The sequence below is a fragment of the Chionomys nivalis genome, chromosome 4, assembly GCF_950005125.1.
Source record: "Chionomys nivalis chromosome 4, mChiNiv1.1, whole genome shotgun sequence".
NCBI lineage: Eukaryota > Metazoa > Chordata > Mammalia > Rodentia > Cricetidae > Chionomys > Chionomys nivalis.
In genome coordinates, this window is record NC_080089.1 from 20,284,361 (window position 1) to 20,300,809 (window position 16,449).

The 16,449-nt window shown below is 50.2% G+C and overlaps 1 protein-coding gene across 3 annotated transcripts in view; it reads right to left on the reverse strand.

Moving 5' to 3' along the window:
- Positions 1 to 16,449, reverse strand: part of Col5a3 (collagen type V alpha 3 chain) — a 47,649-nt gene that overhangs the window by 14,018 nt on the left and 17,182 nt on the right. For all 3 annotated transcript variants that reach the window (XR_009056984.1, XM_057766797.1, XM_057766796.1), the window contains exons 20-40: positions 15,833 to 15,877; positions 15,656 to 15,709; positions 14,987 to 15,031; positions 14,852 to 14,905; positions 14,688 to 14,732; positions 12,765 to 12,818; positions 12,631 to 12,675; positions 12,447 to 12,500; positions 10,522 to 10,566; positions 10,295 to 10,348; positions 10,039 to 10,146; positions 8,744 to 8,797; positions 3,740 to 3,793; positions 2,389 to 2,433; positions 2,108 to 2,161; positions 1,959 to 2,003; positions 1,402 to 1,455; positions 1,251 to 1,304; positions 611 to 664; positions 384 to 491; positions 141 to 230 (exon numbers count right to left, since the gene is read on the reverse strand). Coding sequence is in view for 2 of the 3 variants with exons in the window: in XM_057766797.1 (XP_057622780.1) it covers positions 141 to 230; positions 384 to 491; positions 611 to 664; positions 1,251 to 1,304; positions 1,402 to 1,455; positions 1,959 to 2,003; positions 2,108 to 2,161; positions 2,389 to 2,433; positions 3,740 to 3,793; positions 8,744 to 8,797; positions 10,039 to 10,146; positions 10,295 to 10,348; positions 10,522 to 10,566; positions 12,447 to 12,500; positions 12,631 to 12,675; positions 12,765 to 12,818; positions 14,688 to 14,732; positions 14,852 to 14,905; positions 14,987 to 15,031; positions 15,656 to 15,709; positions 15,833 to 15,877 (1,215 nt within the window). In the remaining variant the exon portion in view is untranslated. The remainder of the gene's footprint in view (positions 1 to 140; positions 231 to 383; positions 492 to 610; positions 665 to 1,250; positions 1,305 to 1,401; positions 1,456 to 1,958; positions 2,004 to 2,107; positions 2,162 to 2,388; positions 2,434 to 3,739; positions 3,794 to 8,743; positions 8,798 to 10,038; positions 10,147 to 10,294; positions 10,349 to 10,521; positions 10,567 to 12,446; positions 12,501 to 12,630; positions 12,676 to 12,764; positions 12,819 to 14,687; positions 14,733 to 14,851; positions 14,906 to 14,986; positions 15,032 to 15,655; positions 15,710 to 15,832; positions 15,878 to 16,449) is intronic.

The window sequence follows — 16,449 nt, forward strand, 5'->3', positions numbered from 1 at the left end:
GCTGAGTCATCTCACTGGCCACCACTAACACTCTTTATCCAGGCCCCCTCCAGTTTGCCATCCCTGTAGCCACTCTTGGAGAAGGTTCCTTTCCTCTACCCCTCAGCACCACACTCCAGTGACTCTCCAAAGATACTCACTGGGTCGCCGGGAGCTCCTTGGGAGCCAGGAAAGCCCATGGGCCCAGGTGGGCCCTCCTTCCCAGGGGACCCCAGGGGTCCTAGCTCACCCTGCAGACAGCCAAAGAAGAGAAGTTAGCCTCAGATATGGGATGTCTCTCCAGACTCTGGGACCCTCCCCAAGTAACTGATTTCCAGCCACTCCTCCCACGTGAGGCCCAGGGTTTGGGTGATGACTTTGGGGCAGTTTATCCAAGATCTTACCTTGGCCCCTTCTCTGCCTTCTATGCCTGGAATACCTTGTTCGCCAGGAGGTCCAGGGGGACCTGGGGGGCCCCTCTCGCCGAGAGGACCCACATCCCCTACCTTTCCCTGGAAACAAGCAAGGGACATCTTGAGCAGCCTGAGGGTGGGGTGTACGTCAGACTGCCAACTCCATGGGTTCCTTGGGTGATACAAAATGGGGAAAGGCTGGTGGGGTCCATTCTGACCTGAGGACCAAGGACGCCAGCTGGTCCAGGGGGCCCTGTATGACCTTGGAAACCCTAAGGAGAGAAACGGAAAAGGGTATCACGTGGGGGAAGAAAAGGAGAGTCAAGGCCCTGGGGAGACAGCTCAGTGTGTGAAATGCCCCATGGAGCAGAAGACAGTTCAGCTTCCCAGCATCCATGCAGAGTCAGGCGTGCTGTGACACCCGCCTCATCCCAGTGCCGGCAAAGTGGAGACCAGTGGCTTCCTAGGGCTCACTGGAAAGCCAGTCTAACCTAACCAGCAAGCCCCACGTGCCAGTGAGAGGTCCTTCCTCAAAAACTACGACAGGAGCCAGGGATATGGCCGAGTGAGTGAGAGCTCTTGCTAGTCAAGCAAGAGAACCCAAGACCCATGTCAGAGCCACACACAGTTCTCACACTGGTAACCCCAGCACTGTAGCGTGGAGGCGAGTGGGCCTTGGAAATTGTTAGTCAGCCAGCCTAGCCAAAATGGCAAGTTTCAGGCTCGGTGCTAAAAAGTAAGATGGAGAGGGACGGAGGAAGATCCTTTTCTGGTCTCTACGTGTTCACGCACATGCACCGCCCCCTCCATACACAAGGGCCCAACACAGTTGGAAGTCAGAGGTCGATGGTCACTTACCAATTCTCCTCTTTGCCCAGGGTGCCCAGGTACCCCATCTTTCCCCTGAGGGCCCTGGGGAACAAAGTAAGCAGAAATGAAGATTTAGAACTGGAGTTAAGCCACCCTGAACCCTTCCCCACTGACTCAGAGTCAGGGTGGCATCACTCACTGGGGGGCCCTTTGGTCCAGGGAATCCTGGAGGACCTTGCAGACCGGGGAGACCCTGAAATGGAACCAAAAATCATTACATCATCTCTCCTGAGTGTCTTGCATCTAAATAACCTTAAAAATCAGTATAGTGCTGGCAAGGTGGCTCAGTGGGTCAAGGCACATTTACTCAGATAAAGCTAAGACCTGCACTCCATCCCCCTCTGATCTCCACAGTCACACAAAGGGAGAGTTTCATTCTGCTTTTTCTCATTTAAGTCAGCAATACTGAGCAGCTGCAGCATGCCAGGAATGGTGCTGAGTACTCGCTGGTGGTGTGCCATCTCAGTCAGCACCGCAGCCCACCAAGGCAGGACCACGGTTACTGCATTTTATAAAAGAGGAAACTGAAGCAAAGAGAAGTGAAGCAAGTTTCCCAAGGTCACACAGCAAGCAAGTGGGACAGCTGGGAATCGAACTCATAGAGCTCTGGCCTTGGAGGAGACTGACCTCATTCATAGATACACACACTGCTCAGAATCACACTCACACTGCTCAGAATCACACACACACACTCACCTTTTCTCCAGGGGCCCCAGGAGACCCGTTTTGACCCACATCACCCTAAAACAGAATAAATTATCTTCAAGACCAGAACACACTCAACTGGGAGAATTTGGCAGGGAGTTAGCCTGAGATAGACCAAAGGCCCTTAATCGCTCCCATACCTTTGGGCCAGGCTGGCCTGTGGCCCCTGGTTGTCCCCGGTCTCCTCGAGGGCCCTGCAAAAAAAGAAATTTTTAAAAAGAAAAAAAAAAGCAAAAAGGAGAAGTGAGAAGATGGGTAGGCCTGAGAGAAGACACCACACAGAGGCCCCTTCCTCCAGAATCCATCCAAGTCCACCAGTAACAGGGACAGCACCCAACCTTTTCCCTACCCTCTCATAACTTCACTACCCCATCTCCCCTCAGACCTGCTCCCCTGTGTAGAGCAGGCATCGTTTCCTTACCGGCACACCGCGCTCTCCTTCCTCCCCTGGCTGCCCTGCTTTGCCCTGGAAAGCAAGTCAAATCAGAAAGCCTTGAGCTTCAGGAGATACACAGGCACACATGTGTTCACGGGTGGGAATAGGCACGCGTGTGTTCACGGGTGGGAACCGGCACACGTGTGTTCACAGGTGGGATGTATGTATACAAGGATCTCTGCAAAGGAAAACTGCACGCAGGGAGTGAAGCCAGCCCAAAGGAGAAACATATGCTGTAGGCAGCAATGCTGGAGGGCCGGAGCCATCTAAGCCCTTTAAAACAGAAGCCCAGGTACCAGACACAGAGTCACAGAATTCGGTGCTTTCCCTGCTGGACCACAGCATTTCCTGACCGTGCCCCCATTCCTCCCTGTGGAATGGGAATTCTTCCATGGCATTGAAATTTGCTTTTGTATTTGACTTTTTGGTTTGGGTTTTTGTTTGTTTATTTGCTTGCTTTTGGAAGGATGGATTCAAGACAGGGTTTCTCTTGTTACAGCTCTGACTGTCCTGGAACTCACTTTGTAGACCAGGTTGGCCTCAAACTCACAGAGATCCACCTGCCTCTATCTCCTGTGTGCTGGGATTAAAGGCGTGCACCACCACCACCTGGCTTGTATTTGGCTTTTAAGGCACTGTCAGTTTGAAAGACCAGGAAGTTTTCCAAGTTGATTATATTTTACATTCAGAAATAAGCATGAGACTCTGGGAACAGGAAGTGGGAAGTTATGGTTTTAAATTGATGTGTTAGTGAGTCCAGTTGACAATGGGTGTAGCTGTGCCAGTTAGGTTTTCTTTTTGTAAAATGGGGGGGTAGGTGTTTATGGGTGTGTGGGGGTGCGTATGTGTGGTGGGGGGGTGGTATGTGGGTGTGGTGTGTGTGTGTGCTGTGTATGTGTGAGAGTGGTGCATATGTGTGGTGTGTGTGTGTGTGTGTGTGTGCTGTCTATGGGTGTGGGAGGGTTGGTGCATGAAAGTGCAGGTGTTCCCAGAACCCAGAAGAGGGCATCAGATGCCCAGGAGCCAGAGCTGCAGATGAATGGAAACCACTTGAAGGGACGCTGAGAACCAAACTCCAGTCCTCTTGGGAGAGCAGCCAGTGCTCTTAACTGAGCCCGCTCTCCAGCCCTGTGGTGGCTAGTGTGAACTGTCAGCTTGGGGCACTCTAGAACCAGCCAGGGAAAGAGTCTCAGTGAGGGACTCTCTAGATCAGGCTAGCCTGTGGGAGTGGCTATGGGAGTGTCTTGAACACCTTGATCGACAGAGGAAGACTTACCCTACCAAGCACAAACTGTCCCAACACCCACCTTCCCATACCCTCTGGATCACAACTCACCCTTTTGCCCTTCTCCCCCAGTGGTCCCAGGGGTCCAGGAAATCCAACAGATCCCTAAAGAGAGAGAATTCGACATGAGACTCTAGGATGAGTGAGCATCGGCAGAATCGGCCTGACTCCATCCTTTGGCTTCCCAGAGGGGCCTCCGCCTCCTCCCCACCTCAGCAGCCACACTGCTCCCCTCCAAATTCCCCAGCTGTGCTAGCATGTTCCCATCCAGAACCTTTGCACACGTCCCTTCTTCCACCTTAAATGCTCTTCCATTGGGTCTACACAAAGCCAGTCACTTATCATTTATAATTTCTCTGTACATGTATGTGTGATGTGTGTGTATGAGTGTGTGCGGGTGCACATATAGAAGTCACACAGGAATGCCAGGTGTGTGTGATGTGTGTGTATGAGTGTGTGCAGGTGCACATATAGAAGTCACACAAGAGTGTCAAGTGTGTGTGTGTGTGATGTGTGTGTATGAGTGTGTGCAGGTGCACATATAGAAGTCACACAAGAGTGTCATGTGTGTGTGATATGTGTGTATGAGTGTGTGCACATATACAAGTCACACAAGAATATCAGGTGTGTATGTGATATGTGTGTATGAGTGTGTGCAGGTACACATATAGAAGTCACACAAGAGAGTCACCTGGCCTCCTTTATCATCTTGTAAAACACCCGCCTAGAGCGCAGGAACTCCTGAACTCCACCAGCAGCACCACATAACACAAGTGTGGTGGCTTCTGCCTGTGGTCGCAGCATTCAAGGTGAAACAGGAGGATCAGGAGTTCAAGGTCAGCCTCTATGCCAAGTGTGAGGCTAGCCTGAGCTACATGAGACCCTGTCTCAACAAAAAAACAAGAGAGGCTGGTGGGTGGGTGTGGCAGCCCACTTGCAAACCCAGCACTCAAGAGGCAGAGACGGAGCCCCCAAAGGAACAAACTGGCTAGCTAGACAACTGGCATTGATGAGCGCTGAGTTCAAGTGAGAGACCCTATATAAGGTGGGAGTGGTGGAGGAAGATACTGGCCATCAATTTCCAGCTTCCACAGGAAGGTATACCTGAACACACGGAGGCCAACACACGTTTGAACAGGAATACACAAACCAAACAAGTAACTCAAAGGGCAACAAAAGTGGGGTGGGAATTTGTGGGAGGGCATTAGGTTATTGGGGGTGTGTCTTTGAATGAGATTGTGTGCCTTGGTCTCTGTCATTCTCTCTCTTTCTCCTCTCCCTCTCTCTCTCTTTTCCCTTTCCTACTTTTCTCTCTCCCTTTTTCTTTCTCTCCCTCTCTCTTTCTTTCCTATCTTCTCTCCCCACTTCTCCTCCCTGTCCCCACTCTCCTGGTTCATGATGTGAGTGACTCTTGCCTGCTGCCTTCATCCAGCCACCAGAAGCCAAAAATTGCAGGGCTGTTCAAGACCATAGTCTCCCAAGCCAGGCAGGGGTAACGCACGCCTTCAATCCCAGCGCTTGGGAGGCAGAGGCAGGCGGATCTCTGTTCTAGGCCAGCCTGATCTACAGAGCGAGTTCCAAGATAGCTAGGGCTACACAGAGAAACCCTGTCTCAAAAAAACAAAAATAAAAAATAAAAGCCTCCAGTGCGGTGTGGGCAAGACAACCATGTCAACTCCAAACAGCAAAAATATGGAACTCAGGAAGAGTTCTGTTTCCAGTGTGATGGCTCAGTGGTTAAAGGTGCCTGCTACCAACCCTAATGGCCTGCGTTTGGTCCACAGCACCCACAGGGTGGAAGACCACAAGTTGTCTTTCAGTGTGCCTGTGTGTCTCGGGGAACAAAAAAAAAAATGCACTGGATCCCCTGGAGCGAGAATTATCCACCATATGGGTGCTGGGAACTGAACCCAGGTTCTCTGTAAGAGCAACAAGAGCCCTTACCTCTGCGCGTCTCTCCAGCACATAAATGTAATTTTTTTTTCCAGACGGGGTTTCTCTGTGTAACCACCCTGGCTGTCCAGGAACTCACTCTGTAGACCAGACTGGCCTCAGATTCAGATCCACCTGCTTTTGCCTCCCAAGTGCTGGGATCAAGGTGTGTGCCTCCAGCCAGCTCATGCATGCAGTTTTAGAAAGAGAATGCTGCACTCAGATTTCTTCCCACGCATCTTCAAGTTCCCAAGTGACTTTCCATAAACAGACATGCCCAGTCACCCATGATGCAGTCTGGAGCGTGGCTCAGACAGAGAGCACAATCTCTCCCACACTCTTATCCTCGGAACAGTGGTACATGTGTTTCTACACGACCACATTTCTGTATAAGTACACTGGGTTAGGTTATAATGAATTCAAGACTGGACAGATCTCATTTCTGTGAATTTCCTCTGTTAGCACATCAATGTCTTTGTGCCCCTGGCTCCCTGGCAGCTTGATCCTTAGTGTGGGAATACAGACGGTACCAGTTAAGGGGCAGAGTGTAGTGGGGAGGGGTCTTTTCTGTTAGGATTAATAGAGTTTTCATGGGACCCAGTTAGAGCCCATAAGGTTTTTAAAGAAGGCTGGAGAGATGGTTCAGCAGGTATGAGCACTGGCTGCTCTTCCAGAGGACCTGGGTTTGCTTCTCAGCACCCACATGTCAGGCTCACAACACCCAGTAACTCCAGTTCCAGGAGATCTAACGCCCTCTTCTGGCCTCTGCAGACACTACATGCATCTACAGTGCAGACATAAATGCAGGCAAAACACATACACATAAAAGAAACATAAATACAATCTCAAAATCATTTAAAAACGTTATTTAAAAAAAAAGTTTTGGGGCTGGAGAGATGGCTCAGAGGTTAAGAGAACTGACTGTTGTTCCAGAGGTCCTGAGTTCAATTCCCAGCAACTACATGATGGTTCACACCCATCTGTAATGAGATCTGATGCCCAGAACACTATATACATAATAAATAAATTGAAAAAAAAACATTTTGATGACAACCACTCAGGAGGGTAAGGCAGATGGATCTCTGTGTGTTAAAAGACCAGTTTGGGCCACGTGGTGGTGGTGCAAGCCTTTACTCTCAGCACCTGGGAGGCAGAGGCAGGTGAATCTCTGTGAGTTAAAGACCAGTTTGGTCTACACACAGTGAGACTCTGTCTCAGTAAAACTAAGACACTTTTATTATTTATTTCTTCTCTGGGCACATGCTTGTCACACACAGCACGTGAGGACCGGGTAACTTGCAGGAGCTCGTCCTGTCCCTTCCCCCAGCGGGTGCTGGGGTCAAACTCAGTCCACAGGGTTTGGAGGCAAGCATCTTGCTCATCCAAGAGGATTTTTGTCTGGTGTGTTCCTGTGTGTGCACATGCCTGTGGAAGCTGGAAGTCAGTTCTGGGTGTCTTCTTTGACTGTGTTCCACTTTAGCGTGTGTGGGTGCACATGTGAGAGCGTGTGAGAGCGTGTGCACGCGTGGCGTATGTGACAGACTGAAAGAGAATGGCCTCCAACTGGAGTGGCACTATTAGGGCGCATAGCCTTGTTGAATGAATTGCATGTCACTGTGGGGACAAGCTTTGAGGTCTCTTTTGCTCAAGCTTCCCTCAGTGTGACTTTCAGTCAACTTCCTGCTGCCTGCCTGCAAGTCAAGATAGAGCCAGGACCACATCTGCCTGCACGCTGCCACACTCCCCACCATGATGACAATGAACTGAACCTCTGAAACTCTGAGTGAGCCACCTCAGTTAAATATTTTATTTATGAGAGTTGCCATAGTCATGGCATCTCTTCACGGCAATAAAAACCCACACTAAGACAGTATACGGACATGTGTCCAAGCAGAGGCCAGAGCAGGATACCTGACACCCTTCTCTACTGTTCTCCATCATATTCCTTAGAGGGAGGGGCTCTCGCTGAACATGGAGTTAGCTGTGGACAGCGAGCCCCAGTGATCCTCATGTTTCAGCCCCCAAAACCTGGAGTTACAGGTGCACACAAACAGCCTTGTTTGAATTTCTTTTCCTTCTTATTTAAAGTTTTGTTATAGAGTGTGTGTGTGAGTGAGAGAGAGAGAGAGAGAGAGAGAGAGAGAGAGAGAGAGAGAGAGCGGTGGCAATGCTAACAGAGGACAGACTATGTCAGATCTCTGAGGTCATAGGCAGTTGGGAGTTGGCAATGTGGATGTGGAGAACTGAGCTCTAGAAGGGCAGCCATGGTTCTCAACTGCTGAGCCATTTCTCCATCCTGGATGCAGAAGTGGGTGACAGAAATCTGAACTCAGAAGCCTGTCACAGCAAGCTCTCTCCACTGATCCATCTCCTTAGCCCCCCCCCCCCCCCCGCAACAAAGTCTCTCACTGAACCGGGAGCTTCCTCTTGGCTAGACTGGCAGGGCATTGGTCTCCAGGGACCCTCCTCTCCATCTTCCCTGTGCTGAGGACGTATGCCACCACACTTAGCTCTTCACATGGGGGCTGGGACTCACATTCAGGGTTTTGTGTCTGCGCGGCACGCACTTTACTGACAGCTATCTCCTAGTCTCCAGAGGGTGGTTATTAAGGAATAAGCGTGGCCATCCCGTCTCTGGATCACTCTAACTCATACCTGATTCCACCATGACATCATTCCCTAATAAAGTAACTCAGACGGGGGGGACTTTACCTAGGGCTGAATCAGTGGAACCCTCTGATTTTGAGTTATTAGTCTTTAAAACTATAATAACCTAAGACATCTTTTTTTTTCACAAAATATCCAGCTTCAAATGTTTTTGTTATAGCAACAGAAAACAGTCTAACACACTGGTTGATGAACCAAACAACCACAGTAAAAAATCATCAAGTGAACAAGGCAGACATCACAGGCACCTCTTTTCAGCAGCTGAGAACTGGGTTGAAAAACCTCACTCAAGGTCATGTAGGTCGTAAGCAGGGGCCATCTGAGAACAAGCCCGCGATGCCCAGGTCCTACTCTACCCTCTCACTGACCCAACACCCCTCAGACCACAGCCTGGACCCAGAGGTGTCCGTCTGTACTGCCTTCCTGCCGTCCACCTTCAGTTCCAAGGCCTCTTACCTTAGGTCCTGGGCGTCCTGGGTAACCTGGGAGACCTGGCACCCCAAGCTTGCCCTATAGGAAAAAGGATTATAGGTCAGGCATGTCAAGCTAGAGGCTAAAAAGGAAAGTCAAGATGGCTGCACAGCAGAGTGAGACACTGAGTTCCTAGGGGGCTGTGCTTGTGAGGAGCTCGCTCGCCCATGCAAACCAGTGTCCTCATCTGTAAGGGGTGGGGGGTAAAAAGTTGATTACAGGGCTGGATTACAGTGGTTTGGTTTCCAGCGCCCACATCCAGGAACTCGCAGTTACCTGCGACCTTAGCTCAGGGAATGGCCTCACATATGAATGACTCATGCAGAAAGACACAATTAAAAATTAATTTTTCCCTTTTTTGCTGGGCTGTGGTGGCATACACCTTTAATCTCAGCACTCAGGAGACAGAGGCAGGAGGGTCTCTGTGAGTTCAAGCCAGCCTGGTCAACAGAATGTGTTCCAGGACAGCCAGGGATATACAGTAAAACCCTGTCTCACAAAACTATATATATATATATATATATATATATATATATATATATATATATATATATATATATATTCCTTTTTATAGACAGTGACTCACTGTGTAGCTCTAGCTGTCCTAGAACTCGCTATGAGGCTGGCCTCAAATCTATACAGATCTACTTGCCTTTGTCCCCACTCCACCCGCAGCCCACCAGAGCTGAGATTAAAGGGATACACCATGACCAGTTAAAGACAAAATAAATCTTTAAAATACCTATTACACAAAGCTGTAGAGATTAGAACACAGTTAAGAGCAAGAAACTGTTCCATAATGTTCAGCAAAGAAATTAAGTATGGCAGGGGCTTAGACCAGCCTTATACCCTTGCCTAGAGTCCCCCAGTGAAGGCCTGGGGTAGAGCCCAGCCTAGAGTACCCCAGTGAGGACCTGGGGTAGAGCCCAGCCTAGAGTACCCCAGTGAGGACCTGGGGTAGAGCCCAGCCTAGAGTGCCCCAGTGAGGGGCTGAAGTGTGGCTCAGGGGTAGAGACCCTGCCTAGAATCCCCCAGTGAGGGGTTGGGGTGTGGCTCAGGGGTAGAGCCCCTGCCTAGAGTTCCCCAGTGAGAGGCTGGGGTGTGGCTCAGTGGTAGAGCTCCTGCCTAGAATCCCCAGCAAGGGGCTGGGGCGTGGCTCTACACAGCACAACTGCTTTCTAGCATGTGAAAATCCCTGGTTCCACCTCCATATTGGGGGGTGGGGCAGCAGCAGGGTGCAGAGACGCAGTGAACAATTTAAGTAAGCCCTCTCTAATCACCTTCTCCCCTGCTGCTCCTGGGGGACCCTCATCCCCAGGCAGTCCCTCGGGTCCCTTTTGTCCTTCTGGACCATCCTCTCCTCTGGGACCTGGGAGTCCTGGGTTCCCCTGAAATTAAAAAGAAAAGGAAAGGATTGAAATAGTCATTCGTCCTTCCTACCCTGTCCATCCTCTACTTAACCCCAGCTCATTCACCCTGTGTCTTTCCCAAGCCACCCTAGACCCACACCACCCCTCAGCTGGGAGCTGGTCTTACCCGGTCACCTTTTGGTCCCCCATCACCCTTGAAGCCAGGAAAGCCATCCTCTCCCTGGGGGAGAGATAGAAATTGAGATGGAGAAGGAGAAGAGAGGAAACGGGAGAAACGGGTAGTAGAAGAGAAAGAGGCTTTGGGGAAAGAGAAGTCAGGGCTTTAGGGAAGGGCCACAGCCAGGGCCTCTTTATGGGCGCTCCCTCCCCCCCCATGAACCCCTTCCTTCTCACCCTTTCTCCTTTCTCTCCTTGGAGACCTCGGTTGCCAGAGGTACCCTAAAAAAATTTTAATAAAAGAGCTCTGTCTCCTTTCCTGCTTAAGGAAGGTTTTAGACATCCTCCCGTAACCTAAAATTGTTAAAACAGTTGCAAGACATCTAGTGTGTGAGGAGCCATGGAGGAAATGGGCCTGTCTCCCCAGAGCCCCCCAGTGTGCTTGCTCAGCTTCCCCTATCCATTGCATGCCTGACAGCCACCTCCCGCCCCAAGTTCATGTGCGTAGGGGGAACAAGGAAAGCTGAATCTCCATGCCATTCGTTTCTACTTCCTGAGGACACAGTGTCCACAGTTCCTTCTGGCAGCAGAAAGAACATTCCAGAGTCCAGCCTCGTTCCGAAGGCAGGGGAGAGTTTCCCCATTGTGCTGGCCACAAGGAGACTCTGTGCCTGGTGACAACACTATGCCGTGCATGCCCTGGACTGACTTCCTGCCTGTACCACACTGACAACTGCTCTTGGCTCAGACGGGACTGGGCTCAGCTGAAGAATGAACTAGCGCTTGGAGCTGATGCAACTATGCGCTTGGAAACCGCAGGACTTTCTGCAGCCCCACACTAATTCACTGGACCACAGCAAAGAAAGCTGTTGGCTGCCACTGGCCCCTCCCTTGGTTACAAAGTAACTAGATTCAGATACAACACAGACTGCAGTCACAGTCCTCCACTTATCTGCAAAATAAACTAGGAAACCTCCAGGGATTGCTCGAAGGCCATAAGACCCAGTTTTTATCAGTGTTGCCTCCTCTATGCACATGTCAAACTATGATAAAATCCAATTTATAAATTAGACAAAGAAAAATATGAGCAAAAGAAACTAACAACAAAACGGAACCATCAGTATGCTATCTTTTTTATTTGTTTATTTTGTGGGTTCTTTGTGGGTGCTTTGCTTTGTTTTGTTTTGAGAGAGGGACTCTTTGTTTTAGTAGTGTGCCTGCCCCCCCCCCCGCCCCTGCAGCCTGGACTGGAATTGGGTGTGTAGACCAGGGTAGCCTAGAAAGCACAAAGATCTTCCTATTTCTGTCTCCCAAGTGCTGGGGTGTTTGTTTGTTTGTTCATTTTGTTTTCGAGTCAGAGTCTCATTTAGCCCGGGCTGATTTCAAACTCACTAATAGCTAAGAGGGTGGCACTGAACCCCCAAATCTTCTGTCTCCACTGCCTCAACACTAAGACAACAGGCACGCACCACCACACTGAGAGTCGAGGGTGCTGGGGATGGAACTTGGGGTTCCACACACTGCTAGGCAAGCATTCTACCACCAATTGAGCTACAGCCCCAGCCTTCTTTTAATTCGTATTTTGAGGCAGAGTGGCTTCAAACTTGTACAGCTGAGACTGATTTTAAAATCCTGATCCTCACCAGGAGGTAGTGGCGCACGCCTTTAATCCCAGCACTTGGAAGGCAGAGGTAAGTGGATCTCTGTGAGTTCAAGGCCAGCCTGGTCTACAAAAATGAGTTCCAGGACAACCAGAGTGGAATAGTGAAACCTGTCTCAAAAAAAAAAACAAAAACAAAAAAAAAAAAAACCAACTTATCCTCCTCCCTCAAGTACTGCAATTACAGGGTGCGTGTGAGAGAGAGAGAGAGAGAGAGAGAGAGTGTGTGTGTGTGTGTGTGTGTGTGAGAGAGAGAGAGAGAGAGAGAGAGAGAGAGAGAGAGAGAGAGTGTGAGTGTGTGTATGTTTTGATTCAGCCCTGGCTGGCCTAGAACTCACTGTATAGCCCAGGCTAGCCTCAATCTTGCAGCAATCTTCTTGCTTCTTCCTCCCAAATACTGGGTTCACTGACAGGCGTTACCACGCCTGGCACTAAATTGGTTTTCTGACACCCATGCTAACGAGCTATCTATCCTACCTTCGAGTCCTCTGGCGTTACCTACCTTCACACCCCGAGGTCCAGGATAGCCCAGAGGGCCTGCTGACCCTGGTGGACCCTGAAAGGAAAATAAGGCCGATGCTATCCAGTTCCACATCATCCCTGTTCCAGTATCCTCTGTCTTCTCCCTGGCCCATGGCTACTTACTACTCCTCTTCCCCAGCCCAGCCACCCTCCTGGTCACTCACCTGGGCCCCCTTTTCTCCTGTGGGACCCTCAGGGCCTGGGTGACCCTGGTAGAAAAACACATCAGCTCATCAAAGGCCAAAATTTGCCATACAAATTCCCGAACCTTCCCCTTGTCCCAGCTCCTGGTTCTTACCGGGGGGCCTTCAGCTCCTGGGACACCTGGAATTCCGGGATTTCCAGGGGGACCCTAAAAGAGAAGGAACAGGAAGTGTAACCTGAGCGTCTCCGAGCCTGGACCCGAGGGGTCTACCCCACAACTCAGAGTGTGTCTGCAACACAGGCATCTGTCCCAGCTCTGCTCATGTTACTCATGACTCCGGTAAACCAGCTCGTCCTCCCTGAGCTGCTGATATAAAACTATGAGAAGGCTGGGGGTGTGGCTCAGGGGCAGGTCTCCGTCCTCCCCCACACACACAGTGAGGAGCTGGGGAACAGCTCCACTGTAGAGAGCTTGCCTCTCACGCACAAGGCCCGGGTCCCGAGCCTAGAACCACAAAGGGATAGAGTGTAAGATATGCTAGGGTCAGTCAGAAGCTTCTCGTCTACAACCTTTTGTTTGTTCCTTTGCTTTATTTTATTTTATTCACTTTTTTTAACTTATTTACTGAGGCAAAGTTCTGCAGCCTTGGCCAAGCTAGTTTGCACCCTAAACTGCTGGGACTGCAGGGGTCTACACCTTTAAGATGCCTTTCTTTGAAAGAAAGTACATCCTAGGTGTGGTGGGAATGCCTTTAATCTCAGCACTCTGGAAGCAGAGGCAGGAGGGTCTCCAGGTTCGAGGCCAGCTTGGTCCACAGAGTGAGTTCTAGGACAGCCAGGGGCTACAGAGAAATTTGTCTTGAAAAGCCAAAAAAAAAAAAAAAAGGAAAAGAGAGAAAAAGAAAAAAAGAAACAAGAGGCTTCTGGGTTCCATGCCTCGTTTCTAAATTCCTGGAAGGATCTGATTGGCTTTGCTGGGCTGTGTCCACCTTGGGCCCTATCAGAAAGTGGGTCATTTTCCCGATTAATGATTGATGTGGAAGAGTCCAGCCCATCACGGGTGGTATCATCCTGAGCAGGTGTCCTGGGTTGCATAAGAAAGGAGCCTGAGCAGAGCTAATAAGCAGTTCTCCCCTCTGTGGCCTCTGCTTCAGTTCCTGCCTCCAGATTCCTGCCTTGACTTCCCGCAATCCCATGGGAGCGTAAGTCAAATGAGCCCGCTGATCCTCAAGTCATTGCTTCAGTGCAGCAACAGAGAAGCAAACTAGGACGGGCACACATACACAGATACACACACATACATCACACATACATACACACACATATACACACACATACATACATACATACACGCATACGCACACGCATACACACATACATACATACATACACACATACACAGATACACACACATAACACATACATCACACACACACATACACACACAAATACATACATACATACACACATACGCACACGCATACACACATACATACATACACACATACATACATACACACATACGCACACACATACATACATACATACATACATACATACACACATACATACATACACACATACGCACACACATACATACATACACACATACATCACACATACATACACACACACATATACACACATACATACACACATACACACATACATACATACACACACATAAACATATATACACACACACATACACACACAGGTACACTCGCGCACATGTGTGAGCGTGCACACACTAACACAGACACATCCTTATACACACAAGTGTATCTGCCATGGAAGCAAGCCACAGATGTGCAGAGAGACAAAGACAGAGCACTCCGGTCCCTAGGAAGAGCTGTCCTGCCTTGGCATCTTGGGAGTCCCTTCTGTGAGGGCTTCTGTGCTAACAGTGGCTCCTCTGTCTGCCAGCCTTGGTGAGATTTTCCTGGAAACCCTCCCCCAACAATGCCACTCTGTCACTCTGGGCTGGCTTCTGGAATGTGACTATTCACCAGCAGGAAGTCCCTCAAAGGGGCCCTTGAGAGAAGCTTCTCCCAATGACATGGGAAAAGCCACTTACCTTTTCCCCAGGAGTGCCAATGGGCCCCTGAGGGCCTGGAATCCCCTGGGATAAAAAGAGGGTGAGGAAATCATGAGAAGAGAGATGGGTAGCAAAACTGGGCAGAGGAGGACTGTGGCTTAACCGACCACCACACCCCCATTGTCAGGACAGAGGTCTTGAACCTGGGAGCCATGGTTTCCTTGCTGTCCTGGGGGACCTGGTTCTCCAGGAGGACCCTGTGGGGAAAGGGGTGGGTTCAGTGAAGCCAGGAGGGGTCAGGGTGTGGAGGGTCACACAAAAGAACAAGGGACGCTTACCACATTGCCTTTGGCACCTGGTGCACCATCACTTCCAGTCACACCCTGTGAGGTCAGAGAACACGAGGACAGATGAGGGTCTGGGCACAAGCAACTAAGAAACATGTTGGAAAAGAAACAGCAGGCAACAGAAAACCTATTCCAGCTAGGGAGATGGCTCAGTGGGTAAAGGCACTTGCTGTACGAGCATGAGGGTCTGAGTTCAAATTCCCAGACCCATATAAAAGCCTGACAGGTAGCATTAGCTTTTGTAATCCCCTACAGGGAGATGAGAAACTTGCAGGCCAGCTAGCCCCAAGGACACAGTAGAAAAACCACAGAAAAGCCCTCAGACAGGTGAAAAAACACCAGCTCCTAACCGTCCTCGGACTTACACACTTCATTTGCATTGTGGTGCAGGCAATCACACTCACACACAGGACTGTGCACATTGTACACAGAAAGGAAAAGAGGGAGATCATCCAGTGGGTAGAGGCACTGCTGCCAAGTCTGATGACCTGGGTTCGATTCCAGGGACCCACACGGTGAAGGAAGAGGACCTGACCTCCACATGTGGGCCATGCGAACACACACGCGCACACACACACACCACAAATATGGGTGGTGGTGCAAAGGGAAGATCGGTAAGTATAAAACAGACAGGGAGCAGAGAGCCAGCAAGATTCTCACCGGGCGTCCTAGGGGTCCAGGGAGGCCTCTGGGGCCAATCAGACCTCGGGGACCCTGCAAGGAAGGGGTCACATGATCCCAGCATCAGAGGTATATACTCTTAAAACTTTCATAGCCCAAAGGAATTCCCCCCTTCCCCTCCACAAGCAAAAGAGTCTGGGGTCTCCCAATACTCACCGGCTCTCCAGCCTGGCCGGTGGGCCCTGGAGGTCCTTGCAGGCCCTATGGAAAGTGTCATCATTATTCGGAGTAGGGAAGTACAGCCCCTTTCAGAGTCAGTCTGATGTCTCCATATTTCAGCAGACTGAACTCACAGACGTGAGGCCTCAACTTACCACCCCACATCCTAACCCTAAAGCTAGCTCTCAGCACCAAAGCTGGACTGCAGAGGTCCCTGGGACTCCCTGCTCCTCCAACAGGCCCCAGTCAGTCCCCAGATACCATTTAGTCTATTTCTGTTTAATTGGTTTTTTTTTTTTAATGATAATAATAGCAACCAGGGCTTCATATACAGTAGGCAGGCAAATGCTCAGCCCCTCACTAGGGGATTCTAGGCAGGGGCTCCACCACTGAGCCACACACCCCAGCCCCTCACTGGGGGATTCTAGGCAGGGGCTCCACCACTGAGCCATACACCCCAGCATCTCACTGAAGGATTCTATCCAAGGGTTCTACCAATGAGTCACTTTCCCAGCATGCTGAGGGACTCTAGGCAAGAGCTCTCCTGCTGAACCATCACCCAAGCCCTTGTTCCTCAGGCTTCTGAACCTCCAAACCAGCCTTATTCCTAAACC